Here is a 27,880-nt window from a genome sequence, read left to right as displayed (position 1 = left end):
ATGCAGACAAACACACACATACACGCGCACACACATACACGCACACACACACGCGCGCGCAAACACCTATAGTGCCCTCCATATTTATTAATACCACTGACTAAATAGGAACAAAAAACATGCGGTGAAAGAAAAACTTGAATGGAAACTGCAACCATGTCTCATGGTCAGATGAGATGTACTGTAAAATTCAGCCTTTTGGACAAACTTAGCTTCATGTTTGGCATGAAAAGGTGAAGCTGATGTTGCAAACAAACGCATACCACGAAAAAAGGGTGAAAAAAGGAAAAAGGGTGTTTCTCGTGTCTTGGGTTGTTCTGTATGTACTGGTCTTGGAGATAAAGGGAGTATGAACTCCAACATGTACCAAGACAATTTGGCCAACAATGACAGACTTGGCTGATAATGTACATTACAGGATGACAATGATTAGGAAATGATTAACTGAACACAAAGTAAATATGCTGAACTAATCATCTCAATTTGCATAATTCAGTCCAATTGAACATTGAAGTGCCAGTACCTCATTAAAGTTATGAGTGGGAGAAATAAAGTACAAATAATAAGGGTCTGAACAAATCTGACCCTTAAGTTTTCTGGAATAAAATTATGATGATCATGATTTGTGAAAATTACATATTCTTCACAATGTTGTCAAGGTTAAAGTTATGAAGATTAAGTGGAACTTAAAAATTAAGCAGAAAAAATTATCACATTTTTTTGTGCATGTTTAATGTTTTCCTACTCAGGGTGGAGGACACTATCTATCTATGTATCTATCTATCTATCTGTCTATATCTATCTATCGATCTATGTGTTTAACTGTCAGCACCAATTACATATATATGTATGTAATATATTCACTATTTTGTTCAAGGATTCCAACGCTACGGAATATGACATTCGGAAACAACATTGTGTCTATTTCACATTAGCGATGACAGCACATGACAGCTCTGCGTACATGGAGTTGCATGGAAGATGTGATATCAACAGAACCACGTGCACTGTCTAGTCTCCCTTTTGTCTCGGTCTAACTGTGTGTTTTCCTGTGACACACAGTGCACTTCTCCTTGTTTTCCAAGTACTGCACCTGGACAGCTTTTTTTGTCCATTTCCATTTCGTGACAAATGTGCGTGTCAACCACAAAAAAACAAAAAAACAAAACATAAACTGAAACGACTGCCAAAGCTTATTAAATGTAAAATAGCAACGAACCCACGGAAGACACGTTTCAAGAGAAATTCTCGGGAAAATGACTTTTCTGTTACAAATGAAAACGCAGGGCAGTTGTGTGTTGTGCAGCTGTTTGGCACATTGGTTTGCTCTGAGCTGGAAGTCCCTTTGGCCCAGCTGATCTCTGCTGCTTTCAACCTTTTCAGTCACTGGTAACATCCCAGTTTCGTTCCCTTCCGGTGATTCTGGTGTACCCGATTCTGGCGATGTGATAGCTGCTCCAAATAGGGGAAGCACCAAACTTACGTTTATATTTACGGTTGACAAACCCCACTAATTGTATTACGGATTTCCCATTAGCAGCTGTTTCTTTTTTTTTACGTAATTATGTCTAATATGACTGCCTCAAATATGTTTCATCAGTACAAGGTTTGGTTGAACTTAATAATTATGATTAAAACAGAGATTGCAAAACAATCAAAAACAATTTTAGGATAAATATGAAAAAAAGAAAAACAACAAGTCCTGTCTCTCCCCTTTAGTTTTTTGGTCACCATTATCTGAAAGGTACATTGCCCAGAGTCTTCCAGCCATAAATTGGAAAGCAGTAACACCCTAGCAGATAGTGGATGTCTGGTGCCCACTGCTGGACATAAGTAGCACCGCAAGTGCAAGCAAAACGCTGTCCACAGCGGGGACAAATAATGCACCGAAACTCAAAAGTTTAGCACCTCAATCAGTCCTGCGCCTGAACAGTCCTGCAGTTCAGGGCTGGTTTGAACGGGCAGCACAGCTGACCAAGGACATGACAGCTGGTTTAATAGAAAATAAAACATCGACAAAAATCATGCGAGATGAAAATAAAAAACATTTCCCTTCAATATCACAGCCGGCAAGGTATTGCTAGTAAGCAGGAAGGAGCCTGGTCTCTCACCTCAGACTACAGTATACTGCATGCATGGGGACTCCATGTGTCTAGACTTCCCTGTATAAATCCATACAGGGCAGCTCCTCAAGTTACTTCTTCGTGCAATCATTATCTACGCACTGTTTTTTCTTAATATAAGACACTTATACAGACTCATGCTTTATGGAAACACAATACTGGTATATATATGTATATATATATCACTTTTCTTTTAGTCATTTTTGAATGCCTCGAGAATAAATAGACTCAAATGTCACTTTCACCACACAATGTGCCAGCATATGACAAACTGAGATTGGTACCATTTTATGAAAAAAATCTTGAGATTTTAGCAAACATTAAACAACACAGGTATACACAACCTCTGATTTCAAGTAAATAAGGCAGGTATAGCACTATAGCCGTGGAGTCTCCCCTGTTCTACAGTGGAATTATCACTCTGCATTCTGTGGTGGGATGTCTTCTGTGTACCTGGTACAACAGCCAGTACCCATAATTCCGTGGGGCTCAATTCTGCTGTTCAGCTGTTCCCGCTCACTTCATTCTGAAACCTAAAACATGGACAGAGAGCACATTCAACATAACATTTTAGTCGATGAGATAGGATGGTGGAATGATCGATGATAAACTAAATTGCATTTCCCTGCAAACTAAACTGACTTCCCTGCAGTTCAGTGGTTCCCTGCAGTGGGCTGTCAATCACCTGTAAATAGACTTATAATGGTTTTTAGGCCCTGTGTCTTTTGAGGACACTGAATCTGTTGAATATTTGTGTGTTTGCTGGCGGTTTGACTACCTGACATTGGGTATATGTCCTGTAGGGGGCATCATCGGTCTCTTGTGGTTCAGTGTGGGCTCGCTGCTCTGAGTCGAATGTGTAGATACCTGAGGACTGGTTTTACGCTGCAACTCCTTGAAAAAAAAATGAAAGAAGAATATGAGAGGGAGGTTTATAATTTAGTCTTGAAGTTAAACTAACTGATTTCGAAAAGACAAATCAAAGAAATCAACACTGTCACATCAGGCTGACCTTTCTCTCCAAGGACGGCTATCTAGCTGAAATTTTACTTTTGAACTAGTCATTTCTTTTAACCTATTTCTATTCTGCGTGTACACAATCAAGAAATTCATTGTCTGAACAACCCATATCAATATGAAGCAAATTCCCTTTCTCTCAACTGTATCCAGTTGTAGCACTTGACCCTGCAAAACTGTACAGCTTTCACCCGTGTTCAGATTATTTGATGATGTGAGTTTCTCTGCCCTTTGTTCTCAGCACCTGCAACCCAGGCGTGTGAACAGGGTGAAGATCAGTTAATTGGTGCAGGCTGCGGTTTAAATGCTCATTAAACATTTCGATTTTCTGAACAGTTTGTTGACTAGCCTTTGTCGCACTCTGCACCCACAGCTCATGCAATATGCAATACATTCAATAGTTACCTCTTCAAGTTAAAAGTGTTGTCACTGTAATGGTTACATTTACTAAATCTCTGCCTTCTTGGTTGAATTCTGTCATGTGATGCTTACAGAATGCTACCACGTGAGCTATAATTTCAAGATAGTGGATTACCTGCCAATGGACATGGATTATTTAGTTAATCGGTACACTTGTTAATTCAGCAACACGAATGGCAAAAAATGGAGGATTAATCCTTCTCAAGATTTTGATCTCTACTTCAAGTTCAATAGCTGTCTCTCTCTTACCTGGCCGGGTCTGGGAGAGGGGCAGGGGGGTGGGGGTCTGCTCGGCGGGGCTGGCCGCGGTTTCGGCGGGGTGGGGAGGGAGGGCTTGGGGCCGGGGGGCGGCTTGGGCGGGTCGGGCTGTTGGCCCTGCTGCTGCACCGCATATGCCGGGACAGGAGGGGGCTTTACGGTGGGGCGCACGATGGAGTGGCGCGCCCGGGGGGGGCAGGACGGGCTTTGCCGAGCGCCGGCCTGCGGAGAGGAGGGGGGAGGGGGGGGGGAGGCTGTTCACACGGTTCTCTTTCCTCGCATTTCCATATGACATTTGCAACACGAAAGCGGCTCATTTACCAGCCTGTCGGAGTCCTGCCTCTTCAGCTTGAAGGTGGGGTTGGCATGACCGTGAGCAGAAGCTTTGACATCTGCAGGGGCGGGCCTGCCGGGAAAGACAAGCAGTCAGTGTCAGGGTGGCCCTGCGGAGAGGCGGCCTCGCACACTCGCTAGATAGAAAGAGACTGGCATAACAGTGAAACATCTGACGCACATTGGTGGTGGTGGAGGGGCGGGGCTCTTCTCGGGGCGGGACCGGTGCTTGTAACAACACCACAGTGCCACAGCGGCCAATCCCAGGAACAGAAGCAGGGGGAGGAGCAAGAGGACAGGAAGTAGGCTGCCTGCAGAAACATGCAACACCGAGACACAGGGTCAACACATAATCTGATGTGCTTTATATCTGACTGTTATCCAATGCGTTCATATGATAGCGCTGGTGGCATTTACATGACGATTTGTTCAAGTACTGCGAGGACAGAGAGTAAGACGCAGTGTACAGGCGTCTTACTTTGACTGATGACGGGTCCGCTGTCCACGCTGCCACCTGTCCCCATCTGGTCACAGAAGGGTGGCGCCCAGCCGATGTTGCAGTGGCAGTTGTGATTATTGTTGCAAAACTGAGTAGGAAGAAAATGCGGAATTAATCAGCGAGCCCCAAAACATCCATATGCATTTCAGTAATGACCTAGCAAAACTCAGCATCTCTAAAAACACACACTGATCTCAAGTTCCTCTTTGTTCTTTCTCACATAGCACATGTCAGCTAATCTTCTGGAGGATTTGTTTGCGTCAATAAAATCATAACCTGTTTTGAGAAGCCCCGGGTATATGTGACATTATGCTGAGCGACTGTGGGGAGTTTAAGTGTTGTTCCTTTTTGAGACGGACGCCAGGCGTGGCTAATGAATCTGGCTCAGGTGACGCCGGGTGACGGGGGTGTGAAGACTGTGACGGTACTGCGGAATGGGCCTGCCAGCTACCCGCTGCTACCCAGAGATGCTCCCCTACCCCGTGACCATGGCACTTGGCGTTGCACTCATCCGCTCGCAGGAAGGAAGCGTTCCGGCACTCTCCGCCAAAACAGATCTGTGGAGGAGGGGAAGAGAGGGAGGAGGGGGGGGAGGATGGGGAGAGCGTGGGGGTGAGATAGAGAAAGAAAGGGGGGGGGAGGAGAGGGAGAGGTAGAGGGGAGAGAATGAAAGAGAAGGAGGGGAGAACACGGGGAGAGGGAGGGGGGAGGGCGAGAGAGAGAAGGGGGGGGAAGGAGAGGCAGGGAGGAGGGAAAGAGACAGAAGGCAAAGGAGGGAGGACGGAGGGAGAGGGAGGGGGAGGGGGAGAGAGAGAGAGAACGTGAGAGGTGGAGGTGTGGATGGTCACCTGCCAGTAAAGCACTGCGGCATCACGCCACACCCCACCACTCTCTCGCTGACCGAACCACCTGGCACACAAACATGCTCAAGGGCAAGCAGACATGTCACAACAGAAACGCTCACATTTCATAGGCCACACGGACAATTCCACACTGCGGGTGCAGCGCGTAGGCCAGCGCAATGAACACACTCAAAACAGGACTGCTTTTAAATCAAAGAGTTCATTCCTGCGCTCACCCCGTTCTCCCCACACTTGGTTCCGGTCATCACCAGGCCCGGGTCCAGCGTGTCCCCCTGGTTGTCATCCTCTTGGCCGGGCCGGTACACGTGGGTGCCCCTGCAGAGGATCTTTCGGTCGCCCAGGTGCACGTTGGTGTCGATGGAGACGGCGTTGGTCTCTATGGGTTTGGTGGCAGCACTCAGGCACTGGATCTTGCCACATTTGGCATCCCTAGTACAGGAGCAGAGGGTGGTGTTCGGTTCTGGAACGAGCTCAGAGAGGTTGGCATAGGGTCCAAAATACGGGAATATGTGGGTATCAGCATTTCATTTCGTTGGTGTGTGTTAATGTGATTGAGAATATCTCTTTGTACGTATATCTGTGTGTATGTCATACATGTAAGTGTATCAATGCGACTGTGAATGTACTTACACATGCTTACACATACACATTCCTATGTGTAAGCATCTGTGTGGTTTATCTCATGGGAAATACAATGTAACACTGATGCATTGTGTATGATGATTATCAGTTGCACTGTATTACAGTGTCTTTAACTAAGGCTAGTTTCTGACACCAGGCTGTTGTAATGAGCGCTGAGCTGAAGGGACTGTTTCTCACCTGTCTTTGCAGCCCCTGTACTTCCCCATGAGGTCTTTGCCACAGTTCCCATAGGGGTCCCCCGCTTCATTCACCTTCTTAAAACAAAGGTCAGGGGCGGGCCGCGCATCTGGGACAGACAGAAAGAAGCGTTTGCCACATGTTCCACTTCGGTAGCGTCAGACACCCACAGACATGAGAAGACTGAAGCTTCATGAACCCCATAATCAGTGGAGCCATCTTGCACTGTCAAGTAACTACTTCACATAAACCAATCAGAAGACCCAGCTCTCCATTACCAAATGCTATGATTCGTTTGAATCAGTCACTGGTAACTCATGATAGCCCCACCTGGGCCTCCTTTTCTCTTCCCAGACTCTGAGCTAACACACTGCCTCTGAAAAGAACAGTAAAAAACACTGTTCAAGTGAATACACTACTCTGAGGCACAGAGTATAAGCCAAGTGTTCATAATAAGGACAGCAGTGTGGTGTAGCCAATGGTCAATTTGATAGTACAGCGTGTTCAAATTCTAGGCTAGGCACTGCAATCATACCCTCAGGCAAGCTAATGTTGCTTAATTTAAATAGCTTCAGTAGAATGTCTAGCATATGCCCTTTGGTACAAACGGCTAAAATGTAAGCTGTTTAAGTTGCCAAAATGTAATGTAATAAAATTATGGATACTAACAGGAACAAAGTAATTGGGGTGCAGTAAAAAAAATATGCATGATTGTAAAGCACTAGGACGGCAGATATGCCGTCCGCCAAGTTATGCGCTGGCAGGACATTGTTTAAATTTTGGAAGCAGTTGCCGATTCTGTCAGCTCGTCCCTTCCATCACTGCTTTGCCCTGTCCTTACCGTGTCCCCAGAGTGACAGACACTGCTGTTCCAGGGTCAGGCACATGCCGGTGTAGCAGTAGGCCCGGCCCCTGGCACAGGAGGTCCCGTCCACCAGGTAGAAATTAGCAGGGCAGGACTCCGACTTCCCGTCGCAGTACTCCGCCAGGTCACATGACCCCGAGGGCGGGCGGCACAAAACCCCGGGGCTCTTCAGCTGAGGGAGTGAAGAGAGCAAACGGGAGAGGGGGCACGGCGGTGAAAATGGCAGCGGGATGTGAGGCACTCGTGAAATTACAAGCACAAGACACTGGGGCCTTCGGAGCTCTGAGCCCGTGTGCATGCGGAAAGGAGTCTGGGAGGTGGGCCGCACCTTGCAGTTGTGGCAGCAAACTCCGTGGGCGCACTCAGCGCCCACCTTCAGGGTGCAGTTATTGGCGTTGCAGCATGGACTGGAGCACTCCTAGAAAGGCAACATCCAAAAAAAGAAACTGGGAGATAAGAAACTAATGTGGCATATTAGCATCTCATCAGCCATTAGGCACACGCCTGCCTAGACATCATCTTTTCATCTTTTCAAGCTGTATCTCTAGTGTACCTTCCTCTCTGTCTACCTCTGTCGATCCTATCTATCCCTGTTTTCTAAAAAAAAGTGCTCTACAATAGTTTAGCACTTAACTCAGTATCTTACTAACCTCTTGTAATGCTTTGCAATAACCACTCTTATCACAGTGATGCCCTTATTTGGAAGTCGCTCTGGGTAAAAGCATTTGCTAAATTATGTGATGTAATGTAATGTAATGTAGACGTGTCAAATCTGAGGTGACCCCTGACCTCCACCTCCCCACAGTCGCACTCCTCCCCCTCCTCCAGGTAGCCGTTGCCGCAGCGCTGGCCCCCGTACATGGCCCGCGTGTTGGGGGGGTTGAAGAGGCACTTCCCCCCGCCTGACGTCAGGTAGCGCTGCAGCTCCTTCAGGTTGCAGTGGTTGAACACGCGTGGGAAGGGGTGACTGCAGAGAGAGAGACGCACAGCACCACATTAACCTGTTAACACGCTAACAAAACTGCACACATTTCAGTTCATTTGGCCTGGTGTCACAATAACCACATTCCATTTCATCCATATAAAAAGCATGACTGGTGTGTGAGAAGGTGGCAGTGTAGCATAGTGGTAAGATGTAGGGCTTGTAACCAAAAGGTTGCTTATACCCTTGGGCAAGGTACTTAAACTACAGTTGCCTCAGTAAATATCCAACTGTATAAATGGATAACGTAAAAATTGTAGCATATGTAAGTCGCTCTGGGTAAGAGCATCTGCTAAAGGACAACAATGTAATGTAATTTCAAGACGTATTTCGGTGCTTGTCATCACGGGTCACAGCGTATATGAAGCACAACTCAGTCACACTCGTACCCTGTTGCGGCCGCCATGATGCAACCTCCATCGTCCGGCTTGGTGAGGCAGCATCCAGCGCTGTCGTGGTTCATCCCGAAATTGTGCCCCATCTCGTGGGCCATGGTGGCGGCCACCCCCACAGCGCTGTCTGAGTGGTCCTGGAACAGGCGAGAAAGGGGACAAGACATGACTGCAAAACATTGGAGGGAGTCCGGATGACAAAGTGGGCTAGCAAGGCGTTATATTTCTCATATATTTCTTTTTTATTTTAGGCAAAACATTTGGGTTGGTGTAAAAAACAGCAACATTAATCTCAATATACACAACAGTGAAGATATAAAAAAGAGTTATGGAGGTAGTATAAGTGATCCATTCTGGACGGCAGTACAGCAGAACATAAACACGCCTCTTGTTTTCCTGTGGCTGGGTTTGGCGAGGCTGTCTTACCGAGTTGACACCCCCTGACTGGTACTCGGAGCACATGGCTTTGAGAGGCGCCAGCCCGATGGTTGTGCCCTGGAAGGATATTCCCCTGTAAGGACACAAAGGTCATTTAGGGCAAGGGGGCAAGGGGCTCAACATACGTTTCCATTTACCAACTAAAAAAAACAAAGCTGTAAGAACTAAAAGCTAACACCTAAAGAAAAAAGAACACAAAACAGAAAAAATAAGAATATATACACATCATTAAATATAATGACATGACAGAAATACATGTCACAGTGACCACCAAGAAATCTTAAAAATGAAGCTTTCAGACACCCTCCTCAGAGACCTCACAAAGACACTCTTCAGTCCCACATAACTCCCAAGAATTAATGACCACTAAGCAAATTCAACTTGCAGCCTGGCTGAAAGTAAACTATTGAGCACAAATAAAGGACCAGTTAACCCCATTCCCTGTAATTCTATGTTTCCAAGACAACCTTATTGGTGTCTTGGTTTGTCCAAATAAAATAATTCAGCCCAACAATCAATTCTTTTCTTCAACACCGCATACTTAGGACTGTAAACAACAACCCTTATGAAAAATCCTCACCCAGACAATATAAAACGATATCACCCTGTGATCACTAAAAAATGAGAGAGAGAGAGAGACAGAGAGACAGAGAGGGAGGGAGGCGGAGAGAGAGAGATAAAGAGTGACACTGCAACCAACAGCAGGTCGAGACAGAGCTGCATTTTCTCACAGAATGTGAGAAATACAAACTAATTCGAGAAACCTATTTTCCAAAATTTCAATTACAATACCCAAACTTCCCAACCCTGCCCGAAACACAGATATTACAAATCCTTCTTGGAGAGAAGGGGCGTTGTGTAAATTTGGCTGCAAAATACGTGACTACCTGCCACAGGATGAGAGACAACAGTGACTCTTTATTCTAATTTTAAACAGAATATAGCTCACTAGACATAGTTCAGAATATGTTCCACTGTACTGTTATTAGTAATGTTCTTTTTTCTGTATTGTCATTTGTTATTGTTATGACTGATTGTTGTTATTATTATGCTTTGGCAATATGTATTTTAAAATATGTCATGCCAATAAAGCATTTTGAATTGAATTGAAATTGAACTGAGTCAGAGAGAGAGAGACAGAGAGGGGGAGACAGAGAGAGAGGGAGAGAGAGGAGGAGACAGAGAGAGAGAGACAGAGACAGAGACAGAGAGAGTGAGAGAGATGCAGAGAACTGGAGCAGTGCGGACTGCTGGACTGCGGGACTGACGTGACAAGCTGGGCGTTGTCGTTGGGCAGGTGTGGTAGCTGCTTGCGTCTCCAGGCCAGGAAGGCACCCAGAGTGCTGTAGGGATTGTCGGTCACGCTGATCTTGTCCTGGTCCGTCCAGATCTCCAGTCCGATCAGGGCCACGCGGATGTTCAGGGCCTTGTAGTACTGAGTGCAGAGACACAAACATTCACACACTAAACACACTGGGGGGAAGGGCTGTGCTGTTAGGACAATATGAGAGGATTTTCAAAACACACCAATAACTGATGTCAGTATAGAGTAACCAACAGCCAGAGGGTGTAGAGAAAGCCGACAGTGGCCACATTTGCTAACAGCAGCAAAAGAGAGAGGAGCTAAATAATAGGTAAATGCTGTCCCATTTAATATTCAGTTCTGATTTTGAAGAACAAGAGATATAATTGAAGAACGAGGTATCCATCACCATGATATTTGATTTAACAAATTTGAATGAAAAGACCAAGAACACTGTGAATTCAAATATATTCACTTATTGTTGGGAAAATAAAACATTCGTGTAAAATATAAGTTTTATGGGAAAATAAAAATATCCTCTTATCAAGCCACGCCACATACTCAATTAGTAAAAGAAAGTGGACTTTGTTTCTTACATTCGTACTTTACATTGACATCTGGTTCACTCACAAGCAACAAAGAAAATGGACATACCCTATAGTTTTGATGACATATCTATGTTGACACATATCATTTCACACCCAAATATATATCTTAGGTGTGAAATGCCATGTATATGAGCACGTCGGTCGCTGGATGTAAATAACTATGAGAGGAAGTGGGTCCACGCCGCCCACTCCGAGACCGTCTCTCACCTTGTCCACGTAGTTCGCCGCCTCCAGCAGCTTCATCTTGGTCCTCTCGTAGTCACGGCCGTGCTTCTGGAACTGCGGCGGGGACAGGAAGCGCATCACACCTGCACGTCACCTCTCTGAGGGAGAGGGAGCATCTAAGCCCCCGGTTCACATGCAAACTAGCCCTGCCGTGATCAGAGCAGGATACAGGACGAGGCCACCGGGGAGCCATTATTAGCCCTGATGATGCTATGTGAGTCATCAGCCGCAAAGACTTATAACCCCCTTTTTGTGAGTTTGGCTGTTTATTTTATCAACTGGTAAATAGGTGACTCATTCAGGAAACTTGCATTTTGCTTTATTTTGTTACTAAATGTCTTTCAGAGTCGTCATATGCCATTGGTTGGTTGAGCATGCCCTGCAGTCTTTACCTGCTAGTTTGTACTGTGCCTGGCCAATCACTGAAACCTGGTTGTGCAGTGCTTCTAATATTGTTGAGTTCGTATGGTTTTTCGCTTGTGTTGTACTCTACCTCACTTATAAGTCACTTTGGATAAAAGCGTCTGTCAAATGAATAAATGTAAATGTAAATGTAAATGTTGTTACAATGATTAAGATATTTACGATGACTATTGTTACTACCAGGGGAGGCTTGCTGGCATGTAATGAAGTTAAAGTCTGTTATTTTTATTTGGTTATTTTTTTAAAAACCAACAAACAGGAAATAGTGTGAACCATTATATATCATGTGTGCGCTAGAGGCTATTGTCTGTACTGCATGTTTGCAACCCAAGACGCTATAGCCTCTGGGAGTTAAAAGGCTTAAATAGGGGTTCCCATGATAATGCACAATGATTCCAATCTGTTTCACTGTGCCATTAGACTCTAAGACCCGGAGCCTCTGTCCACAGTACTTACAATTTACAGAACTTGGCAGTGTGGTTGGAATCACAGCCAGTTCTATTGAGGGTACTGACACATCTGCCATAAAGTGTGCAAATGACGCACGATGAAGCTATGCAAATTGCCACAAAAAAGTGCCAAGAGTGAGAAAAAAAAACACTGGAATTGAGTATAGCACTTAGCAATGTCCATTTGCAATTACCCTTTCAGGTTTGTGCTTTTTCATTTTGACACAAATTAGCTTCAGGAGACACCTTCACCAGGGTGGCTTATGGTATCAGTTTTAAACATTATCCATTGATATGGCTTGGTGTTTGCTGAGGAAGTCTGGCCGTGGCTATCTTTCTCACAGGAAAACCTTCTGATTACACGCCCTTAAGGACTATGGCCACCATCTTACCTCTGCATTATCAGCGACCACCATGAGCTCCACGTATTTCATGTTCTGGCTGGCATCCCTCTTTTCCTGTAAAAAGAGACTCACATCATTTAGGTTCTTTATGTCAGGTTAGTAGGTTATGGAGTTATGGAGGGATCTTTATGTCAGGTTAGGTATGCACTTCAGCATATCAAACGAAGAGTGACAGATGCTACTACAGTTGAAATGTCATAACTTTGCTAATAAGCTAATTAACAAGCTCAGCTAATGTTAGTGAGCTTTCTGAGGCAGGTCTGAACCCCCTCCTCTCTCCCTGCCCTCTTCCACCAGCCAATCCGAGACCCTACCCTGCCACCGTGGTGCGACTGTGCCATCCCGCTGATGAGATCATCCAGTCCATCCGCCTGGCTGCCATGGCGATGCCCGCAGGTCCCCCTCCTCAGCTTCAGGCTCTCCGCGCGGTAGACTGCGTGCTCCTGCGTCTCCGTCCGATTGGGCAGCGGCTCGATGAGGTAGCTCACGCTGCTGTTGACCGTGATCATGCCCCTGGCGACGACAGACAGGCCGCAGGTTTAGGCCGACTCCTCCACAGATCTATTCAGGCAATTCTATTTAAGTCAGCTGTTCCGGAACATCTCAGACCCACCATATAAAAACCAACCATAACAGTGTCTCATATAACAAGGCCTTGAATAAGATCTATCCCTATCCGGAACCCCCCCGCAACAAACCAAAACGAACACCAAAGTACTGCTGTTAAGCCTGGTGACTGGTCAAAGAATGATACTTTGAAGCATAAAAAATTACACTCAAGTAAGCTGACCAACACATGTCTGTGTCTGTGTCTTCCACAGCTATACATAGCAGTTTAACTTTTAGTAAACGTGACAGTCCATGCTTTAGTTTTCGTTAAAAGGAGAACAACTGCCATATAGTTTGGACTGCAGAGTGCCTCTGGGGTATGGAGAAGTTATTTATTCATATATGCAATGACACATATTTAGGGCACATACAATAGATGTGGTCCATAAACCCCATCTGGAAGGCAGAGCCAAGCATTTCTAAAAGAGAACATCAGATAATAATGGCGGTGCTCTTCTTTCTCTATCTTTCTTTCTTTCTTTCTCTATCTTTCTTTCTTTCCTAGCAAGTTCAGCAGACACACAGTTATACAAAAATGCCAGACAAAAAGCATTCCTTTATGTGAAGGAGGAGCCTCAAAGTACCTGCAAAACCACCTATCCCCAAACTGAACTTTAAATATGAAAATACAAAAAAATCAGCAATATACTGTAAATTTGACAAGCGGTGAATGTGTTCAAAGTGTATTTACAGGATACTGGCTTAACTTCCAATTACCAAACTTTCCACAGAGAATTCTCTCATTATCAGCCTCATTTAAACTGTAATTGTCATTTTGCACACGTGTGGAATGTATGTGGTTAAAGGGGAGCCTTCTCCTGTAGTATCAATAAAGGTGAAGCATGAAAACCCATCACTGGCTCCCTGGCTGTATGGGAACTTTCCATATGTTCTCCTCCAGCACTGGCCCATTTGGCGGACGTGGGGTGAGCATGCAGATGCTGTGCATGTGGACACAGCCAGCAGGAGCATACAGAAGAAAACAGGATGCACTGGTCAAACGTGCTCTACATTCTGATCCGTATGTAAAATGACTGGTTAAAACACTGAATGAGATAGACACATGTCTGCTTGTATACAGTATGAACATCAGCTGCAGAGATACTGGCCGCCAAAAAGGTCTTTCTGAGGAACAGCATCTTCCAGATGGCTCCTCCATGTTTACACGCGAGCGAGTGTGTCAGCTCTGTCCTAATCACAGAGCAGCATGATCCGCTGCTACTCTGTGCATGCACACACACACACACACGCACACACACACACACACCCACACACACACACACACCCACACACACACACACACACGCACCCACACACACACGCAAAATGCACACGAAAACACTGAAACACATATAAACATATACACGGTGGAAAGGTCCATTGACATATTGTCTATAGATCTTCAACAGAGCAACAAACACACACACACACACACACACACAAATACTCACATTGAATGACACACACATATAATTGAAATAACTGTGAGCTGCAGCTGTGAAAGGCATCTGCACGCGCTCCTCTGTCCTCTCCAGCCTCCAGCCACTGAGGTCTGCACCCTCCCTCCCTCCCTCCCTCCCTAATGGAATCCCCACACGCTCTTTCTCCACCGCTCTATTCCGGAGGATGTATATTAGTCTGGAGCTGTTCTAATTCTCCTGCAGATGTTGATGTTTTGAGTTTTTTTCCGCCTGCTCTCCCCACAGACGCAGAGGACCTCTGAGAGGAAATGGCAGCTCCAGAGGAGTAGGGGACGGGAATCGATCCGCTGCTTTTTACGCAGAGCCCTCGGGGTTAACGGAGACCACGCTCGGATAGCTACAGCAGCTACAGCCCTCTTCTCTGGGTCCCTTTCGGAAGTACCACTGTCCTTTCATGGCCTCCCTCCCTCCGTGGCCCGCGCCTGACCCGCCCGATGTGTCCGACAGCACAAGCTCGGGATCGACTGCAATTCGGTTCTTAATGGCTGTTTTCCCTCGCCATCACTGTGGAGGATAAAGAACTCTCTGTTGAGAGTGTGGTTAGTGTCAGAGGACCCGTGCGTGTGTGACATCACTTCCTGCCAGTGCCCTTACTTCAGTCCTCCACAAGTGCTGACAGCCACACTTGAGCCTTCGTCACCTCTGACCACACCATGGTAAAAACAGTTCTCCTGGAACAAAAAAAGCGAAAAAAAAAAAAAAATTTAAAAAGCAAAGCATGTATGAACAAAGCCAGTAAGGCCCAAAGACATAAATGTCCTATATATTAATCATTTAAATACTAGGTTTTGATGCCTGATTGAACCAAAGCGCACACCAGTAGGTTCTGAATTCCTTTGGTATCCACTAAAATAAGAGGTAATGTTGTGACCATGAGGACAGCTGCCAGAACCAGCCATCAGTGGCCCACTGTACTTACCGAGCTGGGGGGAGAAGAGGTGTGCTGCACCCCGCTGGGGCTGTACCACGTCTCCTTAAATCCAGGGGCAAACAGCTGCCTTCAAGACACAGAGGAGAAACATGGGTGAAGGGGGCCCAGACTGGATTTAGACACTGACACCAGTGATAAAGTGAGTCAATACAAGAGCATGATAAACAGCTCCCCAGCATGCAAAAGGTCATCTCAAACCTTTCCTGGGTGGAACAGGCTCTCTCAAGCCTAGAATACACAAGCAATTAGCCCTGACAGTATCCCTCACGTGGTTTCTGTGATTGATTATTGCTGAAACTCGGCTCACGTACACTCAAATTTAACGCAGCGCAATTCCCGAAAACCGTAAGTGCACATGCTGCCTGTGTACCTGTCACCAGTGTGTGCTGACATACACAAGTTTGCAAAACCTCTGAGCAAGCTGGCGTAAAAATGACCAAGCTCGGTAACACTCATGGTGAATAAGCCCAGCTAAATGCTGAGGCGGTGAAACACGCTACCACGCCCTGATTTCAAACCCATATGGTGTGCTGGCTTTGACAGACTCTGCAGTTGCCAGCCACTGTGGCCAGCCCATACAATTTTTAATTGCGTTTCGATTCGAGCCGTACGCTCTAGGCTCCATCCTCCTGTTTGTCCTGCTCATCCCTTGCGAGTGCCGCTCGCCCCCAGAGACGGGCGAAGGCAGGGGGGCACTGTTGCAAAAAAAGAAAAAAAAACTGTGATGAAAGAGGAAGGACGTTTCCTTTCTAAAAAAGGGGAAACTCAAGAAGATGAAGCTGCTCTCCTCTGAAGGAAAATGCCAGAGAGGTACAGAGACAGATAGCTGGTTCTCTGGCGCGGCTCAGCTCATGAAAGATTCATTCTAACACAGCTTCTGAGAGCTGCTTGAGCTCGCAAGTGGCAGTCGTGTGTTCAACATCCTCAGTAATGGGACGCTGTCATCCGGCTGCTGGGGGAGAGAAGCAGCTCACCGCGGGCCTGTGATGGATCGGAACGGCCGAAGTGGGCCCCGCGTCCCTTATCGCACCGAACGGCTGCATTTACGGCAAACGTATCCCAACGCTCTGCCGCGCGCCGATGAAAACCTCAACTGCTGACTAATGGAAAGGGCTTTCCGAGGGATACTGTGAAACGTCAAAGTAAATTACCCGATTCGATTTTGACCGGAACGCAGGCGGCAAAACGTAAAGCAAATCAATCAGTCTGTGTTTGCCTCTCGTCCGCCATTAAAGCTGTGGCAGTCGGCTGAGCAGCGAGAGCAAACCCAGAAACAGCCCCAGACCTGGCACGTTCAGCCTATCAGCAGGCAGGCTCCAGCCTTTCTCCTCTTGAAATCTTTTTAAAAGAGTCTATCCCTTAAATATTTTGTGTTATTTTATAGCTGTGGAGGAAGTAAAAAGACTACGGAGTGGAGGGTACTGTATATGGAGGCATTATGTTTACACAGAGATCTCTAAGCTGAAAATATCATACCACTATAGCATCTGTGACGATTCTGATATCAAAACCAATCCTGTGAACTGAAAATCTCTTACTGTAGTGTGACCAAGGCTTCATGCACACTGTCATGTGCCACACTGGAAAGGTATACTGGTACCTACAGTACATAATTAGGATAAAACAGTTGCATGTATGATACTAATACTCTCACTCTCACTCTGAGCTATTGAATAGAAAGTACCTACCAGCTAAAGTGTTTCTTATTTTGCTCTCTTCCCTTGTGTTTTGACACCTTGCCTCCTATTTTTTTCTGAAGATAAATACATAGAAGTTTTTTGCTGTCCAACAACTTGGTTTGTTTTGTACAGAAGTTTGGTTCAGATTAGCAAGGCACTGATAACACACGATAGCCACACAAATTTTAGGATTCTCACAAAGCCTCACTCTCCCTTGAGTTGTGGCGAAGTAGTCTTATACACAGATCATTTTACACTGCAACTTCACAAAGACTGGCAGGATTGAAATGTTATATTAAACAACACGATTGGGAACACGCAAGCAGCATACAGGCGTTCAGTTCTTTTACCTGCCCCTGCTTACCACGGCACTTGTTCTCATACATTATTGCTTTGGGACTCCCAGCGGCAGACCAACACTCAACCTGAAAGAACTCGGAGCAAAGAGGCAGTCTGACTGATACTAACATGACCTCAAGCTCCTGTTTGCTTCAGAGAATAGCGAACATCTCTACCCTCCTCAGCTGATGCATGATTCAGCTCTGCAGCGTTGGAATTACAGTACGAGGTCTGAGGTTGAGCATACCGTAAATGTGGGAATAATAATGAAATGCTGGCCACGGCTGAACATGCAGATTGTTTTACAAACTCAAAAGTCTGATGGCTGCCGGTTGCAAAAAATGCTGTGCTTCACATTATTTCTTTATTGTTCAAATGCTGTGGGAATGTTAGTCTGTTTGTTCCCGGCCTCATCGCATCATTTCTAATTTTATTTCATAAAAATGATCTGATAATAATCACTATTTAAGATAAGATAAGATGCCTTATTATTGGTTTTGCCTGAATGGGAGATGATTACAGTCCCATGTAACTGAAGAATGTAATGCGAATATGATGAGTGTGTAAATGTAGACCGCTGTTCCCAGCTCTGGGGATATGTCTTTCCTAAACAGAGGACCAAGTATTGATGTGTCTGGTGCCGCTGTATGATTCTGGCAGTGGTCCAGTGTGCGGACACAAACACACACACACACACTCTCTCTTTCTCTCTCTCCCTCGGGTGTGGGAGAACAGAATCGTTTAACTATGCCGAGATTCATCTCTGCTGGAGCGGTCGACCGGGTGTCTCCCACTGTTTATACTGGCAACTCCCACACGAGTGGACAGAGTCCAGGCTCTGGCCGGCCACCACCCAGACACTGAGCGACATACACATATGGAGATGTCTGCAGTGCACCATGGGAAACCGGCTTGCTGTGTGACCGTTTGATCCATGCCATAGTACAGTATGTGCAGTACAACGCCTACATACCTGCTGTGGGTCCACATGCATATGCACACGAACACAGACACACATACACACGCACACACACACACACGCACACACACACACAGACACACACACACACACACACACACACACACACACGCACACACACACCAGACCTTGGGTCAGAATGGGAAATCTGCATGGTCATGCTGCGCTAACTATGCTTATTTGCAGAGCGTGGCATTGTTGTAATGCCCTTACACTGCGCTGTGGTGTAGGCTTCAGCGCTGCCCGTAATTGGATTGGACAGCTCCAGACTCGCCAGTCAGAGGAGGACAGTGACGGATCGCAGAGCAGATATCGCAGCCGCGGAGAGCCTGGGAAATTTCCTTTAAGAGGTGGACATGCCTTAGCGCAAGGGCACATCTTAAATATTAGATAAATGACTCCTCAAATCACTGCGTCAAGCTCTTCAGACAGCCTGCGGCCTCTCTCCTCCACACTAAAACCCTTTCATTTTAGCAGATAATTCTGCTGAGATGAGACTACGCTTTACATCCTCCTTTCCCCCACCTCTTTTTCTTGGATTAAGGTGAACAAAGTTGAGGGGGAAATTGGCAGGAAAGAGACAGGCAGGAAGACGGGAGAAAACGATCAAGGGAAGAATAGGGGGAAGGAGCGCTACAGGGCTTCTAATGCTGCTGAGCCACGCTCTGCCAACGCGCTGAGGCTCATGAGACTCTCGTGAAGGTCTCCACACGTACACACACACATTCCCAATTCGACAGAGATCGCGCACCCATTTTCAAAACTCTGCGCCACGTCTGAAGCTCAACCCAATGTTCGGAAGTGAGAAAGGCAGCATTGATCGACTACTCTGCAAACAACCTCCTGCAGTAAGGGTCACTGTGCTTCTTCGCAGACATTGGTTTAACACAAATTACACTGCAAAAATAGAGGCGTTGAATTTGGAGGCACAGCAACGAGAATTCACACTTCGGCATCGGTTTGAGAATCTGAAGGCGACCACAGATATTCATGTGTGAACACAAGGGAGAGAAAAAACCACTGCTGGTCTCCGTGCCACATCACACAGAGAGACTCCACAAGGCTTTCTATATTAAGACAGAGAGCAGGCCTCTGCAAGCCAGGGTGGCAGGCATCCTGCTAATGACTGTGAGCATCGGACATATTCTCTTATCCAAGCAGAGGAGCTGAGCACGACAGATGCACTGCTTATTTAAGGTGTGCCTGCCTGACATATTCAGTAAAATGGTGCATTTAAGTGGCCGATATTTGACTCCATTTTAAAGAGGTGCACTGGCTTTCATGTAGCCAAAGCAATCATTTACTCCCCTCCCTCCCGCAGGCAGGTCGTGAACCGCCGGTAGGGGGTGGTTACAGCCACTGAGACTTCCATGTCTCACATCCCCGAAGGCCCTCCATATATCTGTCCATATCTACACATGCCTGGCAGCTGCGAGAGAACAGACTCACTTTTGTGGAGAGTATCCGAGGGGAGAGCGAGGCCTGTAATTCCTGCCTCTTCGGAGACAGAGACACAACATGGACTTAGCGAGCCACAACAGCAAGGTAATCACTCTGCATCCCCAGGAGGCCGGACGGCCAAATGGAGCCACGGGCTGGGACTGTCCCGCTGTTTGTATGGCACCTTGGAGTAGTTTTCAAGGGCGGCACAAAGGAAGCAAAGCCTTAAAGGGGTTTCCTGCACTGTTGTGAACCAGAGAGCAGAGACGATGCTTCTTTTCCCAGTGAACAAAGTTCCATTCTTTCTATTGATGTCCCATGAGGGTGACTTTGCTTCTTTACCCTAAATGAACATGTGGCTAATTATTCTCGTTCACAGGCACACATGTTCAAAAGAATATCAAGATGCCTGAGTCAAAATAGCTAAAATGATTGCAACGATAACTCAGAACGACTAGCCATAAAGTAAGCTTCTCAGAATGAACTATTCACGAATACTTAGAAATGCCTCTGCTGTCCTTCCTAATGTGTTCAAAAGTACAGTTACGCTGTGTGCTGGATACTGTTACTTTGAGTTGCTTCAGTTCCTCTTGTCTTACAGAATGCACAGTGCAGTCAATGTCAAAATTCGCTCTTGCAAAATAGCTGAAGAGCTGTACATGATTATGAAAAACAGGTCAAAAAACTGTGTTAGTTTTTCTAAAGAATGTTGGGAAATCGGATGACGTGCAAATGTGCACTACAGCCGAGACGTCTTGCTTGTTGGTGAAGAAAATGAGTTTCTTTGTTCTCTCTGCAAAAGTAACATCAATCAGATCTAGGGACTTGTCTGCTCACTGTCCTTGATCATTTTCGTCTGATTATGCTATGTAAAATTGCTGAGGTCACATTTAGCAACTCAAAAAAAGCAAGCACAGTTCATGCGAGATTCTGCAATCGCTGGAGCTAGACTGTCACTGACCTCACATGATTAATGGTATCTTTCTGCCTGTTATCATCAGCACTAGCCCAGTCCTGTTGTAGCACAATTCCATTGCAGTAAGTTTGTTATTGCCAGTGCAAAAATAATTTCTTCTGTACATCTGTCCTGTTTGTTGTTCTAGGAACAGCAGCCCCTAGGCAAAACCAGGTCAAACGTTATTAGGAATGCAATATGTCAGCAGCTGGGTGTCAGGACGGGACATCTGTGAAGTTTTTTGAGAAATATCGTTAAACTACAAAACTAAACTCTCAGCCCCATCAGACCCCAGTTTTTCCTTCTCTTCCTGCCACGGCTACTGTACGTTTGGCACAATGAAGATCATTTACTGTCCGCGCAGAAGTGGAGCGCTGGAGTGAATCCAGACAGATGCTCTGATTAACTACCCGCTGTTTGAAACATGGCTCTGCCACCGGCTGCAGAAACAAAGGTCCTGTTTAGCCGTGGCGGAGAGGGGAGCTAATGCACCGGGGTCAGTGGGTCACATTCTCTCAGGCTATCGAATGACTTCATCCTAGCTGGGGGAGTAATTGACCGGGGGTGGTGGGGGTGCCGGTCGTGTGGAAGTGGGGGATGCGGTGGGGGGTGGGGGTGGTGACGACACAAGAAAAGACCACACACTGTAAAAAAAAATAAATAAAAGTGTAAAAGATACCCATATCCTGTCAGGGGGAACAATGGAGGGTGCTCGACTGTAGTTGGTAAGACAGTTCTGACAGATCTGAAAGCCATTCTCAATGGTGGGGTCATCACAATGTCATTAAACAGAGACCTGTGCTAAGGGAGAGGAAAATAAGAAGAAAAAAAAAGCAATAAGATGTAGGTGTTGCAGCCCAAATCAGACAGGAGCTGGCACTTGCGGGCTCACTTTAATAAAGCATCTGCCGTTGGGTGTTGGACGTGTGGACGTGGCACGTCCACGCAGCTGAGCTGGGGAGGGAGACAGATGAAGTGTCCTTGGACATGTGTTTGTCTCCGCTGTCCTCCGGGAGGGGGGGGGGGGGGGTGGGAGGGACGCGCTGACTGATCCGGAGGAGACGGCCTCGCCAGCGTAGGTGGTCACAGGGGAGCGGGAGGACGATGCGCGGAGCATCTGGAGGAAGTGCGGCCAGGTGGACGGGGAGGGGAGGGGGGACGACCGGGCAGCTCGTGGGCTGTGGTCCCGCCCCAGTTTGACCCCGTCCGCCCCCCATCCCCCCCCCCCAATCACTCACAGCCTATCGTCCCTGAGTCAGCACGGCCCCGCTTGGCTCTAAACCAGATTACCGCCCGTCTTGAGCCGGCCCATTCATTAGGATAAAAGCCTGCAGCCTGTGGCGGGGCCGGAGGAAGAGCAGAGACGGAATCCGCCGGGCCCTGGAAGATGGCCACCGGCTACACGCGTCTGCAGATTCACAGCTGCTTTCCCCATCTCTGTGTCAGTGATACGGAGCCCTGAGCCAAGAGAGACAGAGAGGACGAAACGCAGGGGATGGAGGGAGAGAGAGAGGAGACAGAGAGAGAGCGAGCGAGAAGAGGAGAGAGGGATGCAGAAGAAGAGGGGACACAGAGAGAGAGTGAGGGAGAAGGAGAGAGAGGGACACAGAAGGCAAGGAGACAGAGAGACAGAGAGAAAAGAGAAAAGGCGCTACTCTGTGCTGCAATCCATGAATTGCCGCCTTGTCTTGTGTAAAAACCAACCGTCTACCAGGGGCGCATTTGTACTTAAAAGAGTGGCTGGCATGCTATCTGGGCTCAGGCCAGTGAGCCTGGTACAGTGTTGTGCCTGTACTACCAAGCATTCATTAGCAAATCTAATTAGCATGGACTCGATCCATCCTTCTTATTGACCCAAATAGAGGGAGAGTGGACCACAATGCCTCTGTTGCTGGGTGACATTAACATTGCCACGTCAAGCATTTAGAGTGACAACGCTTACGCATAAGTGGGTGATTTTTGCTGAGTTTTTTTTTTTAAGTTACATTCCATTACAGTCAGTGATCTTTTCCACACCGACTCCACTGTTGCCAGGCAGCTTTTTCCCTGTCGTGTGATGGGCCAGAGTGATTTCTGTCCCATCTCCATGCCGGAGGACCAACTCCGCGAAGCTTGTGTTATGAGACCACCTACCCTGATAATTCTGGGAACTGGCCCTGGACACAGCAGAGGAAGTGAATGAGAAGAGCAGTTTCAGCGCCAGTCACAGACAGCCAGCTCCATCATCTTTGAGCTATACAAACAGCGTACAGCACCCAGGACAACACTGAGGGAACATAAACACTATTTTCATAATGCAACCTATTTATAGGATTTGTACTGCTTCCTAGAGGTGTGAAATACCATTCAATGGGTTGTGAAAAATCCTCCTTCTGAATTTTATACATCATAAAACCATAAAGCTAAATCTCTTCAAAAGTGAATGGAATTGTGATACATTCTGAAATGACTTTAGGACTGCTTGAGTCATTCAGAGAAAAGTAATGGAAAAAACAAGGTTTCATAATACTCTGACAAGGGGGGAACATATGCAGGTGGTCACAAAACTGGCATAAAAAGGGACTAAATGTGTAATGTAACTACTACATTTTCTCCAAACCAGTGAAAGACACCAAACCAACACACACAGCAGACACACACACACACAGACAGACAGACACACACACACACACACACACACACAGCTTGGATGACTTTGCCTTACGCGTCACTCAGAGACTGATGACAATGGTAGCGAGGGCAGATTTATGGACAAAGGAAATTGATTTTCAGAACAATTTCATTATCATGGGAGAGGTGAAGCTCATTTCATAATGGCCAGCCTCTCCCTCCATCCCGGTCCCCTTCAAAGGGACACGCCCCTCTTTCCTAAATGTACATCTCTTTGACTCAATGACATCACCCGGCTCTATGGGGACTGGCTAGATTTCTGCCTCAGAGTCGATTACCACCAGCCTGACCGCAGATCTATATAAACCTACCAGCATGCTTCTCCCGCACAAAAGAAAAGAAAAACGGAAACTGTTTTTGCACGATTTACCATTTGTTCCCTCAGCTACTGAAAATCATGCATTTTTCTTTGACAATATTAGTCTATCAATTAATATTGATAGACAATAAATACCAAACAAAATTGTAATCTCAAAAGATCAGTCACAGTGACAGCTGTTTTTGTAGTTAATTTTGTAATGATAGAGAAAAAACAGTATTTTGTTTTCTGTTCACCTTTCTAGCATAGGGACTGCAGTCAAGATGCATGGGGTGCTTTTACTTATAAGGCAAAGCTTGTGAAATCTGGTGAGCTCATATTGCAGTGATACATTTCCTGCTCATCACATTTTCTTGTATCATTTTCCCACTGAGTTTGAGCAACACAAATGTTGAGATGTTCAACAAATATATCAAAGGTATAAAGAGGTGTGACACCAGAGACTGCACAGAGACACAGAGACTGCAACTCTAAGCTCCACAGGTACCTGGTGTGTGCTGACAGTTCTGGATAAAGGAAAGCGTTATCAGCCTGAGAGAGGGCTGAGTCTGTGTGGGAACGCTGCCCGCAGGGGATGCGGAGGGAGAGTGGGGGTGGCAGGAAGTGTAGAGACAGAGACACAGGAAGATGGCGATGTGGCTGCAGGGCAGATAGTGCTGCTTTTGATCCGGCACATGAGATGACCTCTGCCTGGGTCACCTCAGCCCTGACAGGAACAGGACATCCCCTCCGAATTGCAGGAATCATGGGAGGAACAGGGGCACCGTACAGTTCCGACTCTGACATACAGCGGGGTGACATCAATCAGCCGAAAACAAGTACAATCCCCCGACCACCCCTGCCCCTCTTTGATTGGTTGGGCTCTGGGAGATGCCATCGAGTGGTGTCGGAAGTGTTGAGGGTATCGCCTCAGAAGTTATCAGCAGGAAACATTTCAAAGAAAATATCTCCTTCCTCCTTTCTGCTTCCTGTAAAGACGGTGCTCGACAGATGTTCAGATACTGGTGTGAGAGTAATGAGGAAGCCCATGCGGAAAAGAAAACAACTCTGACATGATGCAAAATTGAATCCTGTACCAACAAAATGCTATGACTTTAAAGAACATAAGACTGGTGCCCTCTATTTTCCATCGTGGACCTGAGAATGACTTCGAAGCACCTCAGGCTATGCCTTTATTTTGTGCAGTATGCACCTTTTAAATGTGTGCAAATGACAGGGACTGACCTACATATTCCAAACAAGCAGCCAGCACAGTCCCACACAGCTGTATGATGCCGTCATCGCAACTCAGAGCCTAGCTGAGTGCTCCCCCACACCCGCACGGCCCGCTGAGGGACTCATTCACAGGTCTGCAACTTGTGCATGAACATTGGTTTCCAGCAGGGCAGGAGTAACGGCACAGCGGAGGTTAGAGGGGGAGATTTATTTACACCCCGAGGCAGGCGCATTGGATCCCCCCCCCCCCCCCCCCCCCCACTGACTTCAGAACGGCACAAATCATTCACTTTGTCAGCATCCTGGGATTGGGTGTTTCCACAGAGGAACAATAAGCCTGAAACGAATGAGCATCAGCCAGCATCCAGCGTTTTAATAGCAGCTGCAAACCAACTGGAACAGCATGGTAATGCGCTCAACTTCCTCATTTTATAATCTAGTGCCAGGCTTAACACCTTTAGCCACAAGTGTCACTTCGAAACCCTTATGAGAAGGTGGTATTTTTGGGGGGCTGCAAGGCAAGACATAAATGTGAATCCTTTTCTGCATAGTCAGCTTTTTCTCACCAATCAAGGCCCAATCAAACGTGCTTCATTCCTAAAACGATGGGAAACTTAACAGACTTACAATAAACAGCAGGTGTCCAGCAAATTGTTTCAGACTGCTCAACTTTATAAAACACACAGTCTGAGAAGCCAGTTCTCAGCCATAAAACTAAGACATTCATCACTATATAAAACTGGGCTCCATCTGGAGTGAATAAACGTGCAGATCGAAACCAAACCGACCGAGAGGGTTGTGTGAAAACATGCCAGTACTCACTCATTCTTGTGCAGCTGAAGAACCAGCTCTTCTCCCTCTGCAGTAATGCTGACCTCAGCCTCTGGGAGGTGCTGCAGAAAACAGCACAGCAGGGTGTCAAGGCTTTCCTTTCACTGACTGCCACAGAGACCGATGACACTGCCACACAGGCTCTTTAAATCAAGTCACCGTTCCCAATTGTAACCTGCCTCCCTTACTGCAAGGATCAGCTTGTATTAAACAAGACGTTGCAGACAGAACTGAGGAATTCCTGAATCAGACAACATCCAGGGATAATTTCACAGATCTGTCACTTGCAGGCGTGATAAAAACTGACCTTGTCGGTGGAAGAAGTGACGTTTCTTGCCGGAGATTTCCACGTGGGATACGTAATTTCATATCGCTCTATATGGTCAGGTCTGAACGTCTGATGATACTGCGACCCATCCTCTACAAGCAAGAATAAAGATACCCAATCAATAACAGTTACAAAGTTGCTTTTAACCAAGAAGACATATATAATCGCTTGAATATACATTTCAGCACATATATAAATTATATTTTAAATTATATTATATAAACAAATATTGTTTTTTAGAAACTGATCATCTCGCTCCAAAGTTCATACCTGCTTCTTACAAGTGCACTTTCTTACCAAAAAAGAAAATGCCAAAATTATAATGAAAACACTTCATTTTAAGTGGCAGGGATACCGCCCTTGTGTTAACTATGCTTATTTGTAAGGACAGACTATATTACTAATTAGCATTCTTCGATTATGCGTACATTTATACGAACACAACATCGGTTAGGACTACCAGTAAACGCTCATAAACATTTAAACAGTGCAATATTTTGCGACTGCAACACCAAACCACTATAATGCTTATTGCTATACTTAGACCATGTTAGACATTAAGATTTAAATGATTCACTCTGCAATATCTGAGACAAAAAAATCAATGCACATTCGTAGGACGTACATAATTCTCCTTACATCGTGTGCGTTGCATCGCTTAAAGATAACAATATAAGACCGGACTTACCAACATATACTTGCTGTCCACACACCATGCACTTCAAACAGAGATGAAAAGAAATCAGATAAAGATAAAAACAGTATTTCACTGCGCCTGAGACGCCAGTCCAGTGGCTAAAATGCACGCGCTTACACATTGTAAATGCAGAGCACCACACCGAATGTGCAAATACAAACAAAAGCGGCGCTTCAGATATTCAGTGAATGACTACTTTTGATCACGATAGCCTGTACATTGTTCCTGATATGGAGGCAGCGGGTGAATATTGACAGCTGAACGCACTCTTTCGCAGAAGCGACAGATACGCTCGTCTGGGCACCGAGTGCATCCCCCTCGTCCTCTTTAGCATCCGTAGCACCTCCCCCTTTTCAGACATCTGGGAGAGCCGGTGCTTGCTGCCGAGACCGGCTGGCGGCTTCAGCTCAGTAATTGAATGAGATCGTTCCAGTAAGTGTACATATTTCTCACATATTCTTACATGAGGCAAACTGTTAAAAACAAAAAACAAATACTGAATTTTCACAACAGTGCTGTTAGATGCCATGTGATTGCGCAGAACTTTCCTTATCAATCACGGAGTATTACACTAAAAGAGTGTCTTAAAAAATGCTTTATACGAGCATAGATAAATACCCATGAATTACCATACTTTTAACAATTATTCACGGCACAGTTTAGTCCTCCGAGAGAAAGCATTATTTGAAAGTGCTGTTTTCACACAAAATTGTTGCATAAACTTTGAGCATAGCAGATCTGTTCAATATAGTACTCACTTTGCAGTAAAATTACCCCGATCAGAACCTGCTCGCTTAATTTCCCGAATAATCTGTATGGATTTAGTTGATATCCGTAATTAGGCGTATAAACTAATCAAAATTCAAATATTTAAAATCTGGGGAAACAGTTAAACTGAGGTTAAGTCAAGCAGGTAAGAATAAAAGGCACATATATCTAGCATACAGTTGATGCTGGCAGAATGAAAAAAGGCAAAGAAGTCCTGT

General features: G+C 46.0%; 1 protein-coding gene across 1 annotated transcript; it reads right to left on the bottom strand.

Moving 5' to 3' along the window:
• Window positions 1-58: 58 nt before the first annotated feature.
• adam19b (ADAM metallopeptidase domain 19b) lies at window positions 59-27,202 on the bottom strand. The gene is made up of 23 exons (XM_036547791.1): window positions 26,886-27,202; window positions 26,177-26,289; window positions 25,861-25,931; window positions 15,431-15,509; window positions 15,106-15,182; window positions 12,736-12,934; window positions 12,410-12,475; window positions 11,128-11,199; window positions 10,278-10,444; window positions 8,998-9,082; window positions 8,569-8,708; window positions 7,987-8,164; window positions 7,526-7,615; window positions 7,174-7,369; window positions 6,333-6,441; window positions 5,729-5,942; window positions 5,130-5,207; window positions 4,630-4,738; window positions 4,333-4,462; window positions 4,140-4,224; window positions 3,810-4,040; window positions 2,902-3,017; window positions 59-2,656 (listed from the first exon to the last, which is right to left on the bottom strand). Exons 1-23 carry the CDS (start codon window positions 27,013-27,015, stop codon window positions 2,626-2,628), a joined length of 2,766 nt encoding a protein of 921 aa, XP_036403684.1. The 5' UTR covers window positions 27,016-27,202; the 3' UTR covers window positions 59-2,625.
• Between the last annotated feature and the right edge of the window lie 678 nt (window positions 27,203-27,880).

Source organism: Megalops cyprinoides, chromosome 16, assembly GCF_013368585.1.
Source record: "Megalops cyprinoides isolate fMegCyp1 chromosome 16, fMegCyp1.pri, whole genome shotgun sequence".
Lineage (NCBI taxonomy): Eukaryota > Metazoa > Chordata > Actinopteri > Elopiformes > Megalopidae > Megalops > Megalops cyprinoides.
Note: the sequence above shows the minus strand (reverse complement) of the source record. Positions and strands in the feature narration are given on the sequence as shown.